Below are 20,861 nucleotides of genomic sequence, written 5' to 3'. Positions count from 1 at the left end.
ACTACTCAACTAGAGAGACACAAGTTTAGGGATTTGTGCTTTTCCAAGCTTGGGCATCCACCGGCCACATCAGCAGGAAGCCTGGGATCTCCCTCTGGGACCTCACTCTCTGAGTGCCCTGCATACCCTTCAAACCCCAGAGGATTCCATAGAGCAGAGCCATGTCAGCCCAGGTCTCCCCACCTGGAGAGAGAGTTCAGGGTCCCCTCACCCCTCTAGTGTTTTCTTTTCTGGTCTCAATAACACAGGGGCAGATTGACACCTCTTTTTCAGGGGATGATGCAGAGGTGGCATCAACCTGGGCCTGGTGAGGAAGAGGAGCTGGGAGAGCTGCCACGTGTGCTAAGTGAAGTGGTTCAGTGGCCAGATGGTGCAGAAGCCGTTCTTCACTCTTCCTCCTGGCTCAGACCCATGGCCTTTGTCCTCCTTGGAATGACTCCTTCAAACTACCAAAGTGCTTGGGGCTTGTGCAGTGGGGTGGTTCCCAACCCCTGCTTTGTATAACTAGTACTTCGTGAACCATTTAACTACCTGGGAATGAAATTCCTAGATAACATGCCTACCCACACACAATTTCAAAAACATATAATTAGTCCTAGCAGTAATATAGAGAAAAGGAAAGTAATTTAGTACAAAATAACACTATTTTAATATGTAGCTAAACAGGTCAGGCTACACTGGGTGACATATACACAATAAGGTCATCTCATGATTATATCTGCTTATATCAAATACAGTAAAAAGAGATTGGAAGCCAATCTCTACAGGACATTCAGGAAAATAAGATGGTCAAAGCACCATGAGGATCAATAGTCTTTTTTATACCTAAAGAAAAGATGGACTCAGATATCAATGAATCACAAAGAATGTATTCATGGGACACCTGGGGAAATTTGAACAGTATATATTTGATGATAATATATATTGTTGAGTTTTGGCTTGGGGCTTGCATGTGTGTGGTAACAGTCTGTGGTCATATCTTTAACAAAAGTCCCTCTCATTTGAGATGCACACTGGAACGTTTACAGATGACATGGGATGACTGCTGGGATGACTTGGGGGTGGGAGGAGGGAGTGGAGGTAGGGATGAAAGAAGGATCATGTGTTGATAATTGTGGGAGTGAAGGAGGGGGTAGGTATCCAAGGGGTCTTTGTTTAGTGGCTCTACTTTTTTGTATATTTGAAATTTCTCTTAATAAAAACTGAAAAACCAAAAAGATTGTGGTAGAGGTAAATATTCTGATATGAAGAGATGCCCCAAATGTACTTTGTTAAAAAAGATGTGAATTAGTATCTGTACATTATGAAATAATACTAATTTGTAAAATAAAAATTCATATGTGTGCATACCAGAACACTGTGGGCAACCTCAGAGATGAGCTCTTCACAGCTGTGAGAAGCTTTAGGACAGAGCATTCTAGTCTGAAAACTATAATCATTGACTGCATCACCGAGCATTTATTGCTGTGATTTATTTTTATGTCACTCTGTACTATCCAGCTCCTCCAGTACAACCTTGAAGGACAGCAATTTCAGTTTTCTTTAGGGTCTATGTGGACAATAAGTTTGGCCTGCTTCCATACCTACTAAATTTCGTGTAGTTTAGTTTTTAAATCTGGAATGGTTTGAAATTATACCAGAAGTTTTTCCCGGCGTCATAAGAGGTGATTGTCCATGGGACAGAGGTCAGAAATATTTTTTCCCTTTCCCGATATTTTCTTCCGTGTAGAGGGGTTTCCCTGAGATAACACTCCTCCCAGGGAGTAGCTGACTTGCGGGGCAGGGTGAGAGGAAAGGAGCAGGTATAATGCCACCCCTTCCTCTCTGATCCCTCTTGGGATGAGGCTGCCATCCCAGGAAGCATGTGCTGTCACAGTGCAAATGCAGGAGCTCAGCGGTAAGCCCTGTGAAGGTCCAGCTCCTTGTGTCTGGGACAGTAAACAGCTCTAGCTTGTTACTCAGCTTTGTGAAGCCTCCTAGCCAGCAGGTCCAAGTTGCATTGTTTAATATCAGTTCTATCAATAATAAAGGTAGTCTTCTGGCCTCCAAATGTCACATTCTTTTATATCATTTTTTAATTGTTTCAGAATTCAGGGGTTATAGTTAGTTAAAGTTAGGCTGCCAATATAAAAACACCCAAACCGTAAGGAGACCTTAGGGAAGTAGAGAAGGTCACTGTTTAATTCCCTCTGTCCTATCAGTCCTCAGTGAGCATCCTCAGCTCTGTTGCACTTTGTCACTTAGGGACCCAGGTTTCTTCTGTCATATAGTTCTGTCATCCCCTAGGCCTCATCTCTGTCTGCATATTTGAGACCAGGACGTTGTGGATTCCACTGGGTGGGAAGGGAAAGAGTGTGGAGGAGGCTCACACTGTCGTTAAGACCCCAAGTTCACTATTCCTTTCACTCACATTTTATTGACAAGAACATGGTCATATGGACACACAGTGCAAATGAAGCTGGAAAATGTAGCTACAATTCTATTACTACACAGTGCCAATCAAACTCCCAGAAGGATTTTTTGGGTACAAATTGCAAAGGAACTAAAATAGCTAAATCAGTTTTGAAGAAGAAAGTTGAAAGAGTCTCACTACCTAATTTCCATACTTACTGTAAAGCTACCACAGTCAGGACAGGGTGGGAGTGGAGAAAAGATAGGCCTATTGATCAATGCAACAGATCAGAGAGGCCAGAAATAGACTTACGTGTGTATGGTCAAATGATTTTGAGAAAGTTACAAAGACAATTGAATAGAGAAAGAATAGCCATTACAACAAATAGAGCTGGAGGGAATTCCCTGGCGGTCCAGTGGTTAGGACTCCATGCTTTCACTGCCAAGGGCCCGGGTTCAATCCCTAGTCAGGGAACTAAGATCCTGCAAGCCCCATGGCCAAAAAAAAAAATGAAAGAAAGAAAAGAAAAATAATTAAAACAAACAAATAGAGCTGGAACAAATGAATATCCAGATGCAAACAGTGAACTTCAATTCACAACTTGCACCCTATACAAAAATTAACTCCAAATGGATCATAGTTCAAATTCTAATCTGTTTAAAACTTATAAAGTTTTGGTGATTACAATAGAGCCACTATAAACATTCACATACAGCTTTTTGTGTGAATATAGATATTCATTTCACTTGGATCACTACCTGTTAATGGGACTGGTGGGTTAAATGGTAATTGTAAGTTTAACTTTACGAGAAACTATAGAACAGTTTTCCAGAGTGGGTGAATGATTTTGTATCCACATCCACAATATATGAGGGTTACGATTGCTCCATATCCCTGTCAGCACATGATATTCTTAGCGCCCCCCTTTTTCTTAAGACATTGAAATGGTTTCTCACTATGGCTTTAATTTGCCTTTCCCTAATGACTAATGATGCTGAACATCTTTACATGTGTTTGCCATCTATGTATCTTATGTGGTAAAGTATCTGCTTAAATTGTTTAGCCATTTTAAAAGTTGAGTCATTTTCTTATTATTGAGTTTTGAGAGGGCAGTCTTTATATATTCTGGGTATAAGTCCTTTATAAGTTGTGTGATTTGTGAATCTTTTCTCCCAGTCTGTGGCTTGTCTTTGCATTCTCTTAACAGTGTACTTTAAAGAGCAGAAGCTCTCTCCTGCTCTCATGACCACGTCCACACTCCTACAGTCCAGCCTCCCTCTGCCTCTTTCTCTCTCATAAGAACACTGAGATTACATGGAGGGACCGCCCGGATACTCCAGAGCCATTTTCCATCTCAAGATCCTTAACTTCGTTCCATGTGTAAAGTATCTTTTCCCACATAATAGAATTTCATGGGTCACAAGGATTAGACTCAGGGTACCTTTGGGGTAGTACTCTAACAAAGTATGGTAAGAACTTCAGAATGTTCTGTTTTCATATAAAGAAAGCTTTGAAAACTGTCCTGTTCCTGTCCTGTGTACCTGATTGTGATAAAGTGTTGTCCCCACAGTTGTACCTCCTCACACTCCCCAGTCTTGTGGGACGGTCCCATTGCTTCTCACACCCCCTTAGACATTTATTTGCATGGTTAGCTGTCCTTCCCCCAATCTGGTTGGAGGATGGTGACATTGGAATGAAAATGGGGCTGGGGGTCAGTGCACTTGTTCCTTGTACAGGAGCACTTCCTCTGGAGGTACAGCAAGCTCAGGTCAGATCTGGACTCTCTAAGAGGCAGACTTTCCAGGTTCTAAGCCACTCCGGGGACTGAAGCAAACACATGCTCATTGTGTCTTCCAAGGATTCAGTTATTTCATGTATGAAAGACAAAACTTCAAAATTTCTGCAAGGTAATACGATTACACGTTCATGGATAATGTATGAATATTTCTGACAGACAAATTAGTGACATGTCCAATAATCCAGCCATCAGTATTCTTAAAGCAGGTGTCTATTCTTCGATTGAAGACTTTTAAAAATATATTTAGTGGGCAAAATTGTTCCAGTTGTATGCAACCAAATCGTCATTCTGCTGTAAAAACATTATATATTGTCTTAAATATGACATATCATGAACCAAAATTAATTAATTAATTAAAATGAGCAGAAGTTTTTAATTTTGGAGAATTCCAAATGTATCAAATTTCTTCTTTTATGGATCTTGCTTTTGGTGTCAGAGCTAGGAAATTTTTGTATAACTTGAGGTCCTAAAGAATTTCCCCTATATTTTCTTCAAGAAGTTTTATAATTTTAGGGACTTCCCTGGTGGTCCAGTGATTAAGACTCTGTTCTCCCAATTCAGGGGGCCTGGGTTCAATTCCTGGTCGGGAACTAAGATCCCATGTACCACAACTAAGCCCACATGCCTCAACTACTGAGCCTGGCGTGCTCTAGAGTGTGCATGCCGCAACTAGAGAAGCCGGTGTGCCACAGTGAAGACCCAGCGCAGCCAAAATAAATAAATAATAATAAATAAATTTTTAAAAAATAAGTTTTATAATTTTAGATTTTATGTCTATGATCCATTTTTTTAATTGAAGAATAGTTGATTTACAATGTTGTGTTAGTTTTTGGTGTACAACAAAGTGATTCAGTTATACATATATACGAATATATATATTCTCTTTTTTCTTTTTCTTTTCTATACATTCTTTTTCAGATTCTTTTTCACTATAGTTCATTACAAGATATTGAATATAGTTCCCTGTGCAATAGTAGGTCTTTGTTGTTTACCTATTTATATATAGTACTGTGTATATTTTAATCCCAAACCCCTAATTTATCCCCCCTCCTTCCCCTTTGGTAAACATAAGATTGCTTTCTATGTCTGTGAGTCTGCTTCTGTTTTGTAAATAAGTTCATTTGTATCATTATTTTAGATTCCACGTATGTGGTATCAAATGATAGTTGTGTCTGTCTGACTTACTTCACTTAGAATGATAGTCTCTAGGTCCATCCATGTTGCTGCAAATGGCATTATTTCATTCTTTCTTATGGCTGAGTAATATTCCATTGTATATGTATATACCACATCTTTTTCATTCATTTGTCGATGGACACTTAGGTTGTTTACCTGTCTTGGTGATTGTGAATAGTGCTGCTATGAACATTGGGGTGCATGTATCTTTTTTCGAATTATAGGTTTTGTCTTTTCTGGATACATGCCCAGGAGTGGGGTTGCTGGATCATATGGCAACTCTATTTTTAGTTTTTTTTTTGTTTTTTTTGGGGGGGGGCACTGCGGTGGGTCTTCATTGTTGCACACGGGCTTTCTTTAGTTGCAGCGAGTGGGGGCTACTCTTCATTGTGGTGCACGGGCTTCTCATTGCGATGGCTTCTCTTGTTTTTGTTTTTTAAAGAGTTTTTTTTAATTTATTTATTTTATTTTTGGCTGTGTTGAGTCTTCGTTGCTGCGCGCAGGCTTTAGTTGCGGTGAATGGGGGCTACTCTTTGTTGTGGTGTGCGGGCTTCTCATTGTGGTGGCTTTTCTTGTTGCAGAGCACGGGCTCTAGAAGCACGGGCTTCAGTAGTTGTGGCACGTGGGCTCAGTAATTGTGGCACACGGGCTTAGTTGCTCTGCGGCATGTGAGATCTTCCCGGACCAGGGCTGGAACCCGTGTCCCCTGCATTGGCAGGCAGATTCTTAACCCCTGCGCCACTAGGGAAGTCCCGCGATGGCTTCTCTTGTTGCGGAGCACGGGCTCTAGGCACGCGGGGTTCAGTAGTTGTGGCACTCGGGCTTCAGCAGTTGTGGCTTGCAGGGTCTAGAGCGCAAGCTCAGTAGTTGTGGCTCACGGGCTTAGTTGCTCCACAGCATGTGGGATCTTCCCGGACCAGGACTGGAACCCATTTCTCCTGCATTTGTAGGCAGATTCTTAACCACTGCGCAACCCAGGAAGCCCTATTTTTAGTTTTTTAAGGAACTCCACACTGTTCTCCATAGTGGCTGCACCAATTTATATTCCCACCAACAGTGTAGGAGGGTTCCCTTTTCTCCACACCCTCTCCAGCATTTATTATTTGTAGGTCTTTTGATGATGGCCATTCTGACTGGTGTGAGGTGATACCTCATTGCAGTTTTGATTTGCTTGTCTGTAATAATTAGTGACGTTGAGCATATGATCCTTTTTTAAAAACCAAGCTGCCTCTTCCCACCGCCCTCTGTGTGGATGGGTTACTAAATTCCTATTAGGTCTGGTCCTGCCCCAGGTCTTCCCAGACCTGGGGACTGGTCCTGAGTGTGCCACACTGGGGTAGAGGCGGGAGGCCATGGCAGGGAGAGAAGCCAGTGTGGGCCCTGCCCCGGCCAGAATTAATCACGCTGGACACTGAGCTGGGTCAGGATGATGGCAGAGCAGAGCTCTAAGACCAGAAGAGAGCTTGCGGCTGACTAAGACTGAGTCACCAGGCTCCGCCCCAAGGCAGGGTGTTGGGGTCAGGGCTCAGAGTGACTTCTCTCTGCCTGGGCTCCCTCCTGGCCTCCCTCCTGGCCTCCAAGTGTGGGAGGATTCCAGAGGAGATGCAGCCCCTGTGGTCCCAAGACCTGGAGCAAGAAATCCCAAGGAGAGGATGCAGAGAAGAGAGGGGGTAGAGAGAGAAGGATGGGAGGTAACGGAGGGGAAAGTTGGGACAGAAGAGGCAAGGAAGGGATGAAGAGGGATAAGGAGAGAAGCAAGAGGAACGAGAGGTCGGGGGGTGGACAGGGGAAAAGAGACCAGTGAGGGGAAAGGGGATAAAGGGGCGAATGGGATAGAGGGGACAAAGAGGGACAGAGGGACATAGAAGAGGATCTGCCAAATGCTAGCAGACTTCTACCCTGAAGCTGCATAGTCAAGGCTGGAAGGTCCTAATGTGAGTGTGTGTGTGTGGAGTGTGTGTGTGTGTGTGTGTGTGTGTGTGTACATGTGCCTGTCTATGGTCCAGTCAGCTGGGTCTGCATTTCTCTGGGTGTGTCTGTGCTTCCCAATGTGTATCTCAGGGTCTGTATCTCTGACTGTGGGCAAACATCACCGGGCATGTCCCAAACAATTTTTTTCTTGTCTGTTTGTCTGGCTGTGTGTGTGGTTGGTGTGGCTGTTTTGGGGGGGAGGGGGTATGTACCTAGGGTTTCCGTGGGCTCTGTCTCTCATGCTGGCTGAGTGGCCCGAATGGGGATGCTTAGTCTCCTCCTGGACCGACAGTACCTGGCCCCCCTCTCTGCTGGGTCTGGGGTGATGTTGTCCCCTCCACACGGGCACATAAAGCACAGCCTTGGATGAGATAGGCTGGGAATTCCTGAAGCTGTTTGTGCCTCAGCCTCCCAAGATGTAAACGGGGATGAGAACTGCGGTCACCCTTGGTGCATCCCCTTGCCTCTCTCTCTCACTCTTCTCTCCGTGACTCTCAATGTTTCTCTCTCTCTCTCCATCGTTCTGCTGTCCCTCTGTCTCTTGCTATCTTGTCCACCCATGTCTTTCCCCATCTCTGACTTTATTTCCATCCCTCTGCCAGATCCCCAACCCAGCCTCTCCACGGCCTGGACAGTGGCCCTTCCCCTCCCCGCCCGCAGGTCGCCCTGTCAGTAGTTCTATCTAGAATCGTGCTGGCCCAAGATCGCTTCCCGACAGGATCTGTCCCTTTTCTGGGGTGGATCTGCCCACGACTTAGGGTCCGGGAACTGGTCCCCCACCCTCCTGTCCTCTCCCCTCTCCACCCCCAGAGACGGAGACGCACGCTAGCCAATGCCTTTAAGACCGTTTATTTTTCGTGCTGCGAGGGCGGGGGTGGGGGCGCCTCAGTAGACGCCGGGCTGGGCGGGCTCAGCGGGCTCCGGCGCCCCCGCCAGCTGCACCAGCCGCAGCAGCAAGGCCCCGCTTGGCCCGTCCAGCAGGGTCGTGTTGCTCAGGTCGCTGGCCCGGGCGCGTCGAGGGAAGCTGGCGCCCTCCCGGCACTCGGGTTCCGTCACGCAGCCCTCTGCGGGCAGCATGGGCTGAGCGCGTGGTGCGGGGGCGCAGCAAGCTGCCCAGGCCCCGCCCCCACCAGACCCATGTTGGCCCGGCCCCCGCCCCGGCCGGGACCCAGCGCCCCGCCCCCCCCGACCCCCGCCTCCCAGGCCGCTCACCGTCGTTGCAGCAGATGCCGGCGGCGGCGCAGCGGCCCCCGCTCCCGCACGGCTTCTGGCCCGACTGGCAGGGCGACGGCAGGTAGTTCTCCTCCTGGCAGCGCAGCGCCTCGGCCGTGCCCACGAGGCAGCCCAGCTCGTCCCCGCAGCAGATGCTGGGCCCGAAGCAGCGGCCTTTGCCCCCGGGGCCGCAGGGGAGACACTGGCGGGAGGGCGGGGGTGAGCCGGGGGCGGGGAGGGGCCCGGGCCCGGGAGGGAGAGCCTGCGGGGCGGGGGGCTGAACCGGGTGGGAGAGGACAGGGCAGAGGAGCGCCGGAGGTTCGGGGTCTCCCTGGCGCTCTTTGGCCCCCAGAAGCGGTCGAAGGAGGGGACTCAAAAGCTACTCGGCTGCCTTGGTTTTCAGGTGACTAAGGAACAGCTCTCAGTGACAGCCTTCAGCATCCTCCCCCTTCGTTGAGGGAGGGGTCCCTCATGGGCTGCATGGGAGAGACCTTCCTTCTCACCTTTGGGGCCTCCTGGTGTGCACCCCTCTCTCAGCTGCCCACTACCCTCCCCTTAATGCAGACCTTCCTCCTCTGCCCGCGTTGCTCCAGTTCCATCTCTAGCATGCACCCCCTCTCCACACCCACCCCACCCCGTGCAGGGAGGGCCCCTGCCCCGCTCCAGAATACACTCAGGCCCTTCTTCACATGTCCTGTTCCCTCTCTGGCCTTACCCTGCCCCTCAAGCCAGTGGGCCTCACTGGGGCCCTGACCTCTGCTCACTCACCTATGGACTGACCCTGTGGGTGGCAGGGACATGAGCCCTAGAGGAGGGCATGAGGCACCTAGGTGACTCCAGCTTCCAAAGCTGCCAAGCAGAGGGAGGGGTTGTTTGTGGGGGCTGTCCACCTACCCACCCTAGTTTGTTCAGCAGCTCAAAACTGGCCACCTGTGGCCTTGACAGAATTGAGCATGGTTATTGGATTTCCTTTAGCTCTGCTGAAGGTGGAATAAGAGGGAATCACTGGACATGCAGCATGAAAGAATTGGGCTAGGTACCCAGCAGAACTTCCTTACAGGATACTTGGGTGGCACCTACCACTCAGGCAAGCTCAGGGCAATGGCCAGCTTCTGGGGGATGGGGGGCTGGGGCCCATGGCTAGGAGAGGCCAGGAGTTGAACAGGGAAGGCCTCAAGTGCTGGAGAAGACAGAGCCTCCGAAGCTCCAGCTAGTCCTGGAGGAGAGGCCGCCATGGGCACAGAGGAGGTCTTGCCATCCAGTTCTCCCTGATCCAGCACAGAGTCCAGTTACTGGGGAAACCTCTCTTTCCTGCATCCCTTCTCTGGATGGAGACAATGTTCAGGAAGTCCTATGGCCCGTCCTAGCCCGCCCGACAGCCTGGTCCCCTCTGTTTGCCCATGCCAAGCCTCCCTTCTTCTGTTGGGCACTTCCCCTAAAGCCTGCCTCTCCCACGACTTCCCTTCCTAGCCCCTGCACTGTGATGCCATCCCTGGGCCTCTGCTCCGGCCCAGTAACCCTGAGATGGGCCACGGTCATACCTGTCTCAGCTCCAGGTCGGACGTGGCCCTCTTGCCGCCCCTTGGGCAGTTCTGGAAGTAGCAAGCGGAGGTGAAGGCCAGCAGGCCGAGGAAGCAGGCAGGCAGTGTGGCGTCGGGCATCCTGGCACAGGTGGGCACAGTCTGCAGTGCTGCTCTGTGCACTGCTGTGCTGCCTTCGCTGGCTGCCTATTTATGTCTGCAGGTGTTCCCTCTGAGGTGACGTGGCCACCACCCCCTCCCCAGTGGCTCCCCAGGAGCCCATGGCCGCCAGGTCCCAGTCGTCAGCAGTGATTCAGGCATCTGGGGACGCACGTGGGCCTGTGCAGGGGACGATGGGGGAGGGGTGCCAGCCTCTGGGCTGTCATTGGCAGCGGTGTGGCTGCGGTGTGACAGGAGCTGCTGTGACTGTAACTGTGACTCTCTGGACTCAGGGAGAGACAGACGTGCGGCGGGGGGGGCGGTCACCTGGAGACTGTCTCCAAGCTTTCTGGTGCCCAGAAGAGGCTGGGGGTCAACAGGCCCTGTCCCCCGACACAGACCCCAGAGAAGGGGGCAGGGGGGGACCCGAGGGGCTGCTGTGTAAGGAGCAGGTCAGGCCCCAGCCCAGGAGTGATGAGCAGGGGACAGTCGGTATGCAGGGCCCCATCAGGAGCATTAGTCCTGTGAGAGGACAAGTGACCAAGAACGGCACACACTCGAGGTGGTGCAGACAGAGGCCTTTGTACCGGCTGCACTAGGACAGAAAGTGCTGCCTGCAGCCCCGTGTAATGGAGGCAAGAGACCAACATGGGGTCAGGGGGTCATTCCCACTTGGTGGGTGAGGCAGGTTCCCGGGGGGAGCTGGGGATGCTCCCATCCCCCCACTCACACCCACACCAGGGTCCAAAGACTCAGGGACTGGGGACCTTGGGGACAGCTTCTTGGCATATCCCCATCACTCCCCTTCCAGGCAGGAGCATGGGGTAAGGGGAGTATCTATGGGGGAATGAGGAAATCCAGACCCAGTAAGGCTCAAAGGTTGGGGGGTAAACTGACAGCCAGTTTGCCCCAATTCCTACCCTGACCAGGACACTAGTTTGTGGGGACCAGAGCAGGTACCAGCTCAGGCCTGGGGCCTCAGGGGGCTTTGAGACTCGGGGAGGGCCAGAGCCACAGCCAAATGGGCCCAGCCTGAGAAGCAGCTTTTGGTTTATGACCCCAGGCTGGTAGGTTTAAGGGATGGAAGTCTCCCTCCCTCGGCCGCCTGAGTGGCCCTCTGGTCCTTGAATCCAAGCTAGCCACCCTGCACCTCTCAGGCTCTGCACAGCCCCCAGCTCACCCAGCCCCCAGACTCTCGGCCTCCTCTCCAGAGTGCTGCCAGGAAGCTCCAGCTGCTTCCTGTCAACCAAGTGCAGTGCAGGGTCCCAGGTCCCAGAGATGGGGGGCTGTGAGGATGCTGGAGCCCAGCAGCCTGTTGAAATCTGGCCTCTGTTCCTCAAAACATCATGACTCGGGTAGATCACTTGACCTCTCTGTGCCTCATTTTTCTCCAGTGTGAAGTGGGGAAGATACTTGCACCCACATCACCAGGTTGTCATGAGAACTGAGATAATGTAATGCAGGAGAGATTTGGAAAAGTGCCTGCACCATTGTAAAGTTAATTAATAGTATTGTAGTATCATTAATGTCATTATTCTTAATAAGACCTTAAGAGAGTTCTTCCAGAGAGAGTAGCTTCCTGAGTTAATGCAGGATAAACTTTTTCATTCTGTTCATGGCCTAGAAATAAACTTGGTCTGGACATTGCCCTTCTGAGACTCTGCATTGTGGGGTAGACTGAGAGGGGCGGCCAGAGGCCTGGCTTAGGCCAGCTGTGCCTTGGCCCAGCACCTTGCCCTCTCTGCACTTTTGGTCTGAGTTACCAACTGAAAACTGAAGGAGCTACAGGAAATTAAGGGCTCAAGCTCTGGTACGAGCTGTGTCCTGACTAGCCGTGTCTACTTGAATCACCATTCTAAGACTTGCCTCCCATACCAGGGCCCTTTGAAGATCCCAAATCCCACCTCCACACAGATACCAGAGGGCCTGCTTCTCCCAATACCACCTTCTTGGAGCCCACACTGGCTGGAAAAAGTCCCGTTACTGTGCTGACTGGCTGCATTTCCACTATAATACCTCACAGGTCACATGGACCCTGAGGACACCCCCACCCCTTCTTCACTTCCCTTATATGTTCTCTTTCCAAAACTACTTTTTCACACCTTTGCCACCCTTACATCTTCTACAACTTAGCTCATGATCTTGATTCAGTGTCACTTAGAAAGAGAGGATTAACTCTTTTACCAGTCCTTCCCCACCACCCCTCACAGTACCCTCCCACACCATTTTCTTGATATAATAATGTCATAATGGTTAGGTCACTGTTACGAGTTAGACTGCAAGCTAAACCTCCAAGCTAAACCATATGGTATATTATGATGACCTTTCCATCACTGAACAACTTTTTGTGTTCCCTGGAGTTAGTGATCACCTTTTTTTTTCATTGTTGTCCAACTGCCATTTGTATCCAGAAGTCAACATTTACTCTTCAACTCACTCCACTCAGGCTGCTGCCCAAACCAGTCCACTGAAACTCCTGTTATCAAGGTCATCAACTACCTCTGTATTACCAAATTTGGTGGTCATGTTCATGTCCTCATTTTACATTATCCCTTAGTAGCATTCAACATGGTTGAGCAGTTGTCTTTTTTTTTTTTCTGCCATGTCTTGTGGCTTGCAGGATCTTAGTTCCTCAACCAGGGATTGAACCTGGGTCCCAGCAGTGAAATTGCCGAGTCCTAACCACTGGATAGCTAGAGAATTCTGCACTTGTCCTTTTTAAATATATGCTTTTAAAATCCACCACACTGGGGCTCCCCTGGTGGCGCAGTGGTTGGGAGTCTGCCTGCCGATGCAGGGGACGCGGGTTCATGCCCCTGTCCAGGAGGATCCCACATGCTGTGTAGCGGCTGGGCACGTGCGCCGTGGCTGCTGGGCCTGTGCGTCCGGAGACAGTGCTCTGCAGTGGGAGAGGCCACAACAGTGAGAGGCCCGCATACCGCAAAAAATAAATAAATTGCCAAAAAAAAAAAATCCACCACACTGGATGTTCTTTCTCAGTCTCTTTTTCTGGCTCTACCTCTTTGACCTTGACTTCTAAATGTTGGAGTATCCCAGGACTCAGTCCTGTGTCCCTTCTCTTCTCTTCTCTTCTTAGGGGATTGCTTCTAACCCCATAATTTTATATACTTTCTACAAACTAATGATTCTCAAATTCATACCTCCATCCTGGGCCTCTCCCCCAAGTGCCCAGTGACATCTCCCCTTGGATATTCAATAGGCCTTTCCAACTTAGCGTGGTCAACTCCTGATTCTTAGCTGCTCCCCTGTTCTCTCCCAGGGTTCTCCAGCCCTGCAATCATACCACCATCCAGCCAGCTGGTCCTCCCAGAACCTGGGACTCACCCTGATCCATTGCTTCCCCTCACTCTTTGTTAGTCCTGCCTCTAAAATCTATATCAAACATCTGCTGCTTTCCATCCCTGTGCTGGAAGTTCAGAGCCTGCTGTCTCCTTGTCCTAAAAGGCTTGCCTACCCTCACCTATCCCTGGGGTTCACCTTGCTGCTTTAAAGTGTCATCTCCCAAGAGGAGTCTTCCCTGAGCACCCACGTGGAGCATACCTCGCACTTAGCTCAGTTATTTTTTAAGTTGGGTCTATGTTGATGGGTTTAATAGCACCTACTACAACTTGCAGTTCATTTGTTTATTATTATTATTATTATTTTGTATGTATGACTGTACCCCCTCTAGAATGAAAGCCTCAGGGCAGAAAGGACTCCATCCTTTGTGTTCCGTACTGTAACACCACTCCTGGTACAGTGCTTGCCACACAGTGAGTTTTCAGTAAATTATGGAAAGGAGGAAGGGAGGGAGGGGAGCCCTGGGTACCAGCCTCAGCTCTCCAGGTAGTTACTGTGTGACCTTGAGCGAGTCACACCTGTTCCCAAGGTTGCTTGATGTACTGACCCCATGTCCTATCTCACTGAGGTCTTAAGGGAATCAGATCTGAAGGTGCTATAAGGGGTTAGAATTTTCAGAAATCTTTACATAACAAAGAGTTGCAAGCCTCCAGATTAAACTCCAAATCTCAGAATGTTCTTTAAATACTTCCTTACCCTTAGACCCTCTTTTCTGAGAACAGGTAACAACTGCCCCCCACTCCTGTTTCTTATTCCTTTTTTCTCAGGGTCAACCCAGTGCTTGTACTATAATGACATCTCTGCTACCCTCCGAAGGGGGTGGCCTCATTCTCAAACAGGTCTGCTAGCGTCTCATCTCATCTGCTTCCTATTAGTCTGACTCAAGGACCTTCAGCAGTGTGGTCACACAAATGCTCTGTGAACTATGCAGAGGAACGAAAGTGAGCAAACGTTGTGAGAGCCCAAGAACTGCTGACTGAATGAATCGAAGAGGGCGCGTTGAGCAGGGGCAACAAACAAGAAAAATGCTGGGCCTTAGCATGAAACTGCCTTGGGTCTGCACCAGCAGTAAGGAAAAAATAAAAAAGCTTTCCCTTCTTCATCAGACGGGAGGGAGCTGAATGTGAATATGAGATCTCTAAAGAGGGTTACATTAAGCTTAAAAGAAATCAGAAATGAGAGGTCATCATAAAAAGTCTTACCTGCAAAAATAACCTAAGTATAAAGCAACATAACCTAGGAAAAAATATTTTCGACAGGCTTTTTCCTGTATTAAAAGCCTGTACAGCAGCCAGGTGGGTGGATTCACATCTGGGGACTGTGGGCACGGGGCCGGCCTGACACCCGCTGGGGACAAAGTCTTCTGCTCCGGGGGCGATCGAGGTGGCCCCCTTTGGTCGGCTGGGAAGAGCCAGCAGAGGGCCACATGCGCTTCTCTCACGCTTCAGCCAGAGGACTGGCCAGAAATGCCGCGGGCCGAGGGGAGCAGAAGCGCAGTCAGGAAGCTTCGTGGGCCTCGGGGACCCGACGGGGTCGAGCACAAAGAGGGCGGTGCTGCCGGGGCGCACGGCCCGCCGGCTGGGGCTCCCAGGAGAAATCTCGCTGCGCCATCTGACGCCCTGGCCCAGCCCAGCCCGGCCCCAGCCCTGCGCTCCCGGCGGAGAAAAGCGCGCAGGGCGGCCACGCGGGGCGCAGGCAGCGGGGCAACGGCACAGGGCAGATCCCCCTCTCCGGGACACCTTCGGTGCCTGTAGTTTGGAGAGTGAAGGCTGAGTGGGGAGCTCCGGGAAGAGGGGGCAGGGAGGGCGCAGCTGGCAGGATAAAGAACTTGTGCTGCAAAGGTGTGAAGGAAGAGGATCTAAGCATGGGGGCCGGGGGCGGGACATAACACAGGAGGAACAGGCCTGTTGAACCCCGGACAACAACAGAGACTTCCATAGCCCTGAGTACGTGGCAGTACTGTTCTCAGCCTTTTACAAACCTTTCCTCCTTGAATCCGCATAAAACCCTAGGAAGGAGGAAGTCATTTTTATCTCCATTTGTAGACAGGAAACTGGGGGACCGAGAAGTTGCCCCAGGAGTCCCAGGTAATAAACAGCAGACCTGGGATTGAAACACAGGCCCCAGAGTCTGTGCTCTTTACCACTCCATTGCCTGGAAACCCACTAACAGTGACTAAACCACCAGGACATTTATAACTTATTTAGGATTCAGGGTTGGAGGTTGATGGTCCTATGCTTGGCCTGGGGTCCAGGGATGTCACCTGGGAATTCCTTACTGCCTCTGGCACCTTCTTCATGTCTGGGTGTCCCTCCTCATGGCAAGGGAGGCAGTCACAAAATGGGTGCCCTCCTCCGAGCCTCTCCTTTCTCAGGGAGGAGAAACTTATCTGTCCATGTTCTACACTAAACAGGGAAAATGCCTAAACAGGGGTGATGGGGAATAGCTAACAATTACTGCAAGCTGACAGTGTGTTCCCAGCACTACACTATAAGCTGTGTAACAACGTCAGAAGATACGTTTATCACCATTTTATTGATGTGGAAACTGAGGCTTAAAAGGGTTAAGCAATTTCCTGAAGTGCCACAGCCAGCAAGGAACAGGGTCAGGACCCCAACACCAGAGCACCCTGAGGGAGACGGGTCCCCACCCCTGCGCCTTTCAAGGCTTTGATGGGTTATTCCAGGTTGTGATTTGCTGTTTTTTTGGGAAGACAGAACTCCAGGAGCTCCTACAAATCATGTCCTAAATGTGTTAATCTGATGCCACCCTAACTTGCTTCAAAATAACATGAGAGGGGTGAATTGGGTGACAGTAAGTAAAGAAGAAATAAAACTAGCCATGAATTGAAAGCTGTTGAAACTGGGTGATGGATACATGAGAGTTGATTATACTAATCTGTATTTTTGTATGTGTGTGGAATTTTCCATAATAAATTTTTTTTTAAGTATCAGCTCCACCTTTTTTAGGACCTGGGGTAAAATATGACTAAATATATAAAAGTTGTAAGTCAAGCTAACAAAATGTAAAATGAAACGTGTTCTGTCCTCCTACCTTGAAAAATATATGTTCATGATGACCTGAAGTCCATGTTCAGATTTGGAGGTCTGCAGCAGAACTTGGCAGCCTAGGGGGCTGGTCTCTCCCTATAGCTTTGTTCTGTCCCACATCCCAGGGACAGGCACAACGGTGGACATTCCGGGTTCTGCCTGTGCACCTCACAAATTGCCTCCCCTCTCCGCCACGTAGGCACATTTGCACAGCTGAGGGGCAGTCCACCTGGGCCACAGACCCATGGAAGAGGACTCTTCCAGCCATAGATACAGTCATGGGAAAGTTAGGCAGCAAGTTCCAGGCCACAACCCTCAGTGCACAGATTCTGTGTGGGCATGTCCCCTGGTCTCACCCTGAGGAGAGCCAGAGAAGGCCCGCTAATGGCTTCTCTTGTCTGGTCTTAGACATTAATGGTCCTTGAGTCTGCCAGAGCCCTGCCCTCAGTAGGCACATGGCTCCAACGACTCAGCTGCTTCCTCCTCGCCTGTCATAGGACACCAGGGTCCAAACCAGAGTGTAAAGACCCATTTCACTGCCTTCTGCCCCTTCCTGAAGAATCCTACCTGCCCCTCATGTTCTTGAGAGTCATATGTCCATTCCTTAAAGCTCCCTCAGTCTGTAGCCAATGGAGAAAGGGTAGTGCCTTAAAAGAAAATCAGGATGCTATTATGAAGAGTCAGCGGATGCCTCCCCACAAAATCCACTGAGATCAGTACCAGAGTCCCATCTTTCTTGCCCCCATCCCTGACCTTAGCAGACTTGACTCTCCTTGCAGGTTGATGTAGTACTGTACCTAGACATCCCTTAATAATGTGTTTCCCCGTCTCCCTGCCCCACTAGACAGTGTTTCTTTCATCTTTGTGTCCCCAGGACCCTGCATCAGGCCCCTCACTGGCTCTTTAGCAAATGGCCAAGTCAGTGTGCTGGCCAGCCCGGGAGCATTAGGATCCTCTGTCTGTGCTGGCTGCCCACGGTCAGGTACAAAATATTAGCATAGGAATATTTTCAGGTTTTCCCCTCCCCTCTCTGCTAAGAGGATTCTGGTTTTGAGCTCCCAGGTTCTCCCCCTCCTTCCCCAGCCCCCTCTGCAGCAATTGTCTAGGATTTTGTGGTTGTTCCAGTTACTACTGCTGTGTAACAAACCACCCACAATGCAGTGCTCTAGACAACCACCATTTCTTTATGCTCATGGATTCTGAAGGTCGGGAGTCCCAACAGGGCACAGCAAGGACACCTTTTCCCTGCCCCACAATGTGTGGCGTCCCTGCTGGAAAGAGTGAATGGCTTGGGGCTGGAATCATCTGGAGACTTCTTCATGCACATGCCTGGGCACCTGGGCTGAGATGACTCAGAGGCTGGGCCCAGCTGGGACTGCCAACTGGAGTGCCTGCCTGCCTGTGGCCTCTCTGTGTGGCTCCTCACAGCCTGGTGGCCTTGGGATAGTTGGACTTCTTGCTTGGTGGCTCAAGGCTTCAAGAGTGAGTGTTCCAGCAAACTAAGCAGACTGGCAGCCTCAGAAATCTCATAGGGTCACTGCTGCCACACTCCATTGGTCGAAGCAGCCACAAGCCTGTCCAGGGTCAAGAGAAGGAACAAAGTGCCCCTTTGGGTGGGAGGAGTGCTGAATAATTGGCAACCAATCATTTGAAATCATCCCAGTGGCATGAAGTCAGGAGGAAAGGATGAAGACTGAGGTTTGGAATAGATGTTTCCAGGGAGCACTGGAAAAATAGGTATGGGAGCAGGGGCACAAAAGGACTGCAGGAGGTAGATGGGAGGATAAAGGGGGAATTTGAAGAAGAGTTGCTGACAGACATCACGTATCATGTGAAACTGCGTTTTGGCGGCTGAATCTGTATTTTTGCTCCAGATCACTCCATGACTGAGCCGTGTGGGCCACAGCTTTGCAGGCCTTAAACAGACCAAGCTTGAACAGGTCCACCCAGGCCGCTCAAGCCTGCCCACAGGTTTCTTGAGTTGAGGAAACTTTCAGGGGCTGAGGCACTTACCATCATTTCCGCCATCTCATTACAGAAGGTCAATCTGCCAAGGCCGCCTGGTGCATAAACGCATGCCTCGGCATCTCATTTACCCCCGGTGTTCATGCCCCCCTCCCCTCCTCATTCCCAGGGGCCAGATCCCCTCAAGCCTGATCTCATTCTTGGGGTGGGGGGGAGAGGAAGGCAGGTGAGAGGGGCTCTCTCTGGGGGATCCTGGTTTCTGAGACGGGCTAATTACAGGCTTCCTAATTAATGAGCCATGAGGTTGCATTTCATCAGCTGAGTCACAGGTGATGTCTGGGCCCTGGGCCCAAGGGGAGAGTATGAGGAATCATGGGAGGCGGAGGCCAGGCTGTGTCTCTGCCTCCCTGACCCTCATTCTCTAGATGCTCTCTTTTCAAACCCAGTTCTTCTTACCACCTTAGAGGGTGTCAGCAGCCCCCCTTCCTCCCTACACCTACCTCTGCTTCCTGATATTTTCCTGGGACTGTCCCCCAGTCTGTCCATCCCTTATGCCTGCGCACGCCCCCAGGACCACATAGAGCTCATTAGTTATTGTTTCCCCATCACCCAGTTTCTCTTTCTCTTTCTCCCTCAGCCACATACATCACACAACTGGAGCTGCTGTCTGTACCATGGCAACCACATCTCAGGATCCTAGCACCCACTGCCGTTGGCCACAGCCTGCCAGAGGCCATTCCTGAGCCACTCTTCCACCTGTCTCCTTGCTCCTTCCCACACTCACCTCTTTCAGTAACTGTACATGACAGGTACTTTTCCATTTTCATTTCAACCAGAAGATGTATCCATTTACAGGAAGTTAATGCTGCTGAGTCTTTATTGGTGGTGTTGGGGGAAGGGGAATTCTTTTTGTGCCTAGAGGTATAATATTTTTGAATTTTCAGAAGCTGTGCTGTAGCTTGGTCATGAGTTGTTATTCCATAGAATTTTTTGTGCCTTTAGTTCTGGGTCTCATGATGGACTTGGGTCCAGGTGGAAAGGTTCTAGTAGGTCGTGGAGTTGGGTGGTTTCCCACCAGATCAGTGCTGGCAGTACCCCGTTCCCTGCACTAGGCTCCCGTTCAATGGAGGGATCCTTAGCGGCTCTGTGGTGACAACATCCAGGCCACCCCTGTAGAGGGGACCTGCGCCTGATCTTTGCCAGCCTCTACTACCTTCAGAGTGTCTCAGGGGTTAAGTTGGTGGCCTTGGAGTCAGTCAGATGAGCTCTTCATGGAACTGGGCCTCGGCTTACTCCTTCTACCGAGAGTTGTGAGGATTAAATGAGATAATATGTATGAAGTGCTTAGCACAATTCCCAGGACGGCATGCTCAATATATAGAAACTTTCTAAAAGACTTATTTATTTATTTTTATTTGTTTTTTTCGGCTGCATCGCGTCTTAGTTGTGGTGCTTGGGCTTCTATAGTTCTGGCGTGTGGGCTTAGTTGCCCCTTGGCATGTGGGATCTTAGTTCCCCGACCAGGGATTGAACCGGCATCCCCTGCATTGCAAGAAAGATTCTTAACCACTGGACCACCTGAAAGACTTCTGAATGCAAAGGTTTTTTTTTGTTGTTGTTGTTTTTCATACCTGGATGGGCTTTAAATTCTCTATAATCCCCTTGATATTTCATGCAAAATCATGTGTGTGCAAACCACTTGTTCCTGGGCCCATCTTCTGGACACAGCTGGCCACTCCACAGGGGGTGATGTGGCTCTAAGCCCCCCAGACCAGCCCTGGCTGCTCAGGCTGCCTGTTGGTAGGGTTGGAATCGTTCTCTTCATTTTTTGCCGAAGAATCTTTGGGCTAGAATCCTATAGGTGGGATGGCTGGGTCAGAGGGATCATGCATATGTAACTTTGCTAGATATTCTCCTCCACAGAGGGTGTACTCCTCGCATTCCCACAGCCTCATCAGCAGATTGTGGCCAAATTTTGAGATTTGTGCCCATCTGCTAAACAAGAAGTGGTATTTCAGGCGTATTTTTATTTCATCGTATTTATGAGCAAGGTTGAGCATCTTTTGACATGCTTAAAAGGCCATTTGCATTTCTTTGTGTGTCTTTATTTTTAGAAGCTATATATTGGAATATTAACCATTGTAATACAACTTACATATTGTATTTTCCCAGTTTGTAATTTGTGTTTTTACTTTGCTAATGGTGGCTTTCTTTTTCTATGTAAGAGGTTTTTTTTGTTTTAATTTTGTATGTACTCA

At 49.6% G+C, this 20,861-nt stretch overlaps 1 protein-coding gene across 1 annotated transcript; it reads right to left on the bottom strand.

The window, feature by feature from the left end:
• Positions 1-8,222: 8,222 nt before the first annotated feature.
• Positions 8,223-11,446, bottom strand: AVP (arginine vasopressin). Its single transcript, XM_022592971.2, has 3 exons — positions 10,091-11,446; positions 8,550-8,751; positions 8,223-8,401 (listed from the first exon to the last, which is right to left on the bottom strand). Exons 1-3 carry the CDS (start codon positions 10,208-10,210, stop codon positions 8,223-8,225), a joined length of 501 nt encoding a protein of 166 aa, XP_022448679.1. The 5' UTR covers positions 10,211-11,446.
• Positions 11,447-20,861: the final 9,415 nt, after the last annotated feature.

This window comes from Delphinapterus leucas, chromosome 15, assembly GCF_059928025.1.
Source record: "Delphinapterus leucas isolate spDelLeu-1000000601 "Yukka" chromosome 15, BTC_Dleu_Yukka2, whole genome shotgun sequence".
Lineage (NCBI taxonomy): Eukaryota > Metazoa > Chordata > Mammalia > Artiodactyla > Monodontidae > Delphinapterus > Delphinapterus leucas.
This window is presented reverse-complemented; position numbering and strand designations above follow the sequence as displayed.

Coding starts and splice junctions, on each gene's coding strand:
- AVP (XM_022592971.2), bottom strand. CDS start 10,210: ATGCCCGACGCCACACTGCCTGCCTGCTTCCTCGGCCTGCTGGCCTTC. Junction 8,752..10,090: donor CCGACCTGGAGCTGAGACAG/GTATGACCGTGG, acceptor CCCTCCCGCCAG/TGTCTCCCCTGCGGCCCCGG. Junction 8,402..8,549: donor CGGCATCTGCTGCAACGACG/GTGAGCGGCCTG, acceptor TGCTGCCCGCAG/AGGGCTGCGTGACGGAACCC.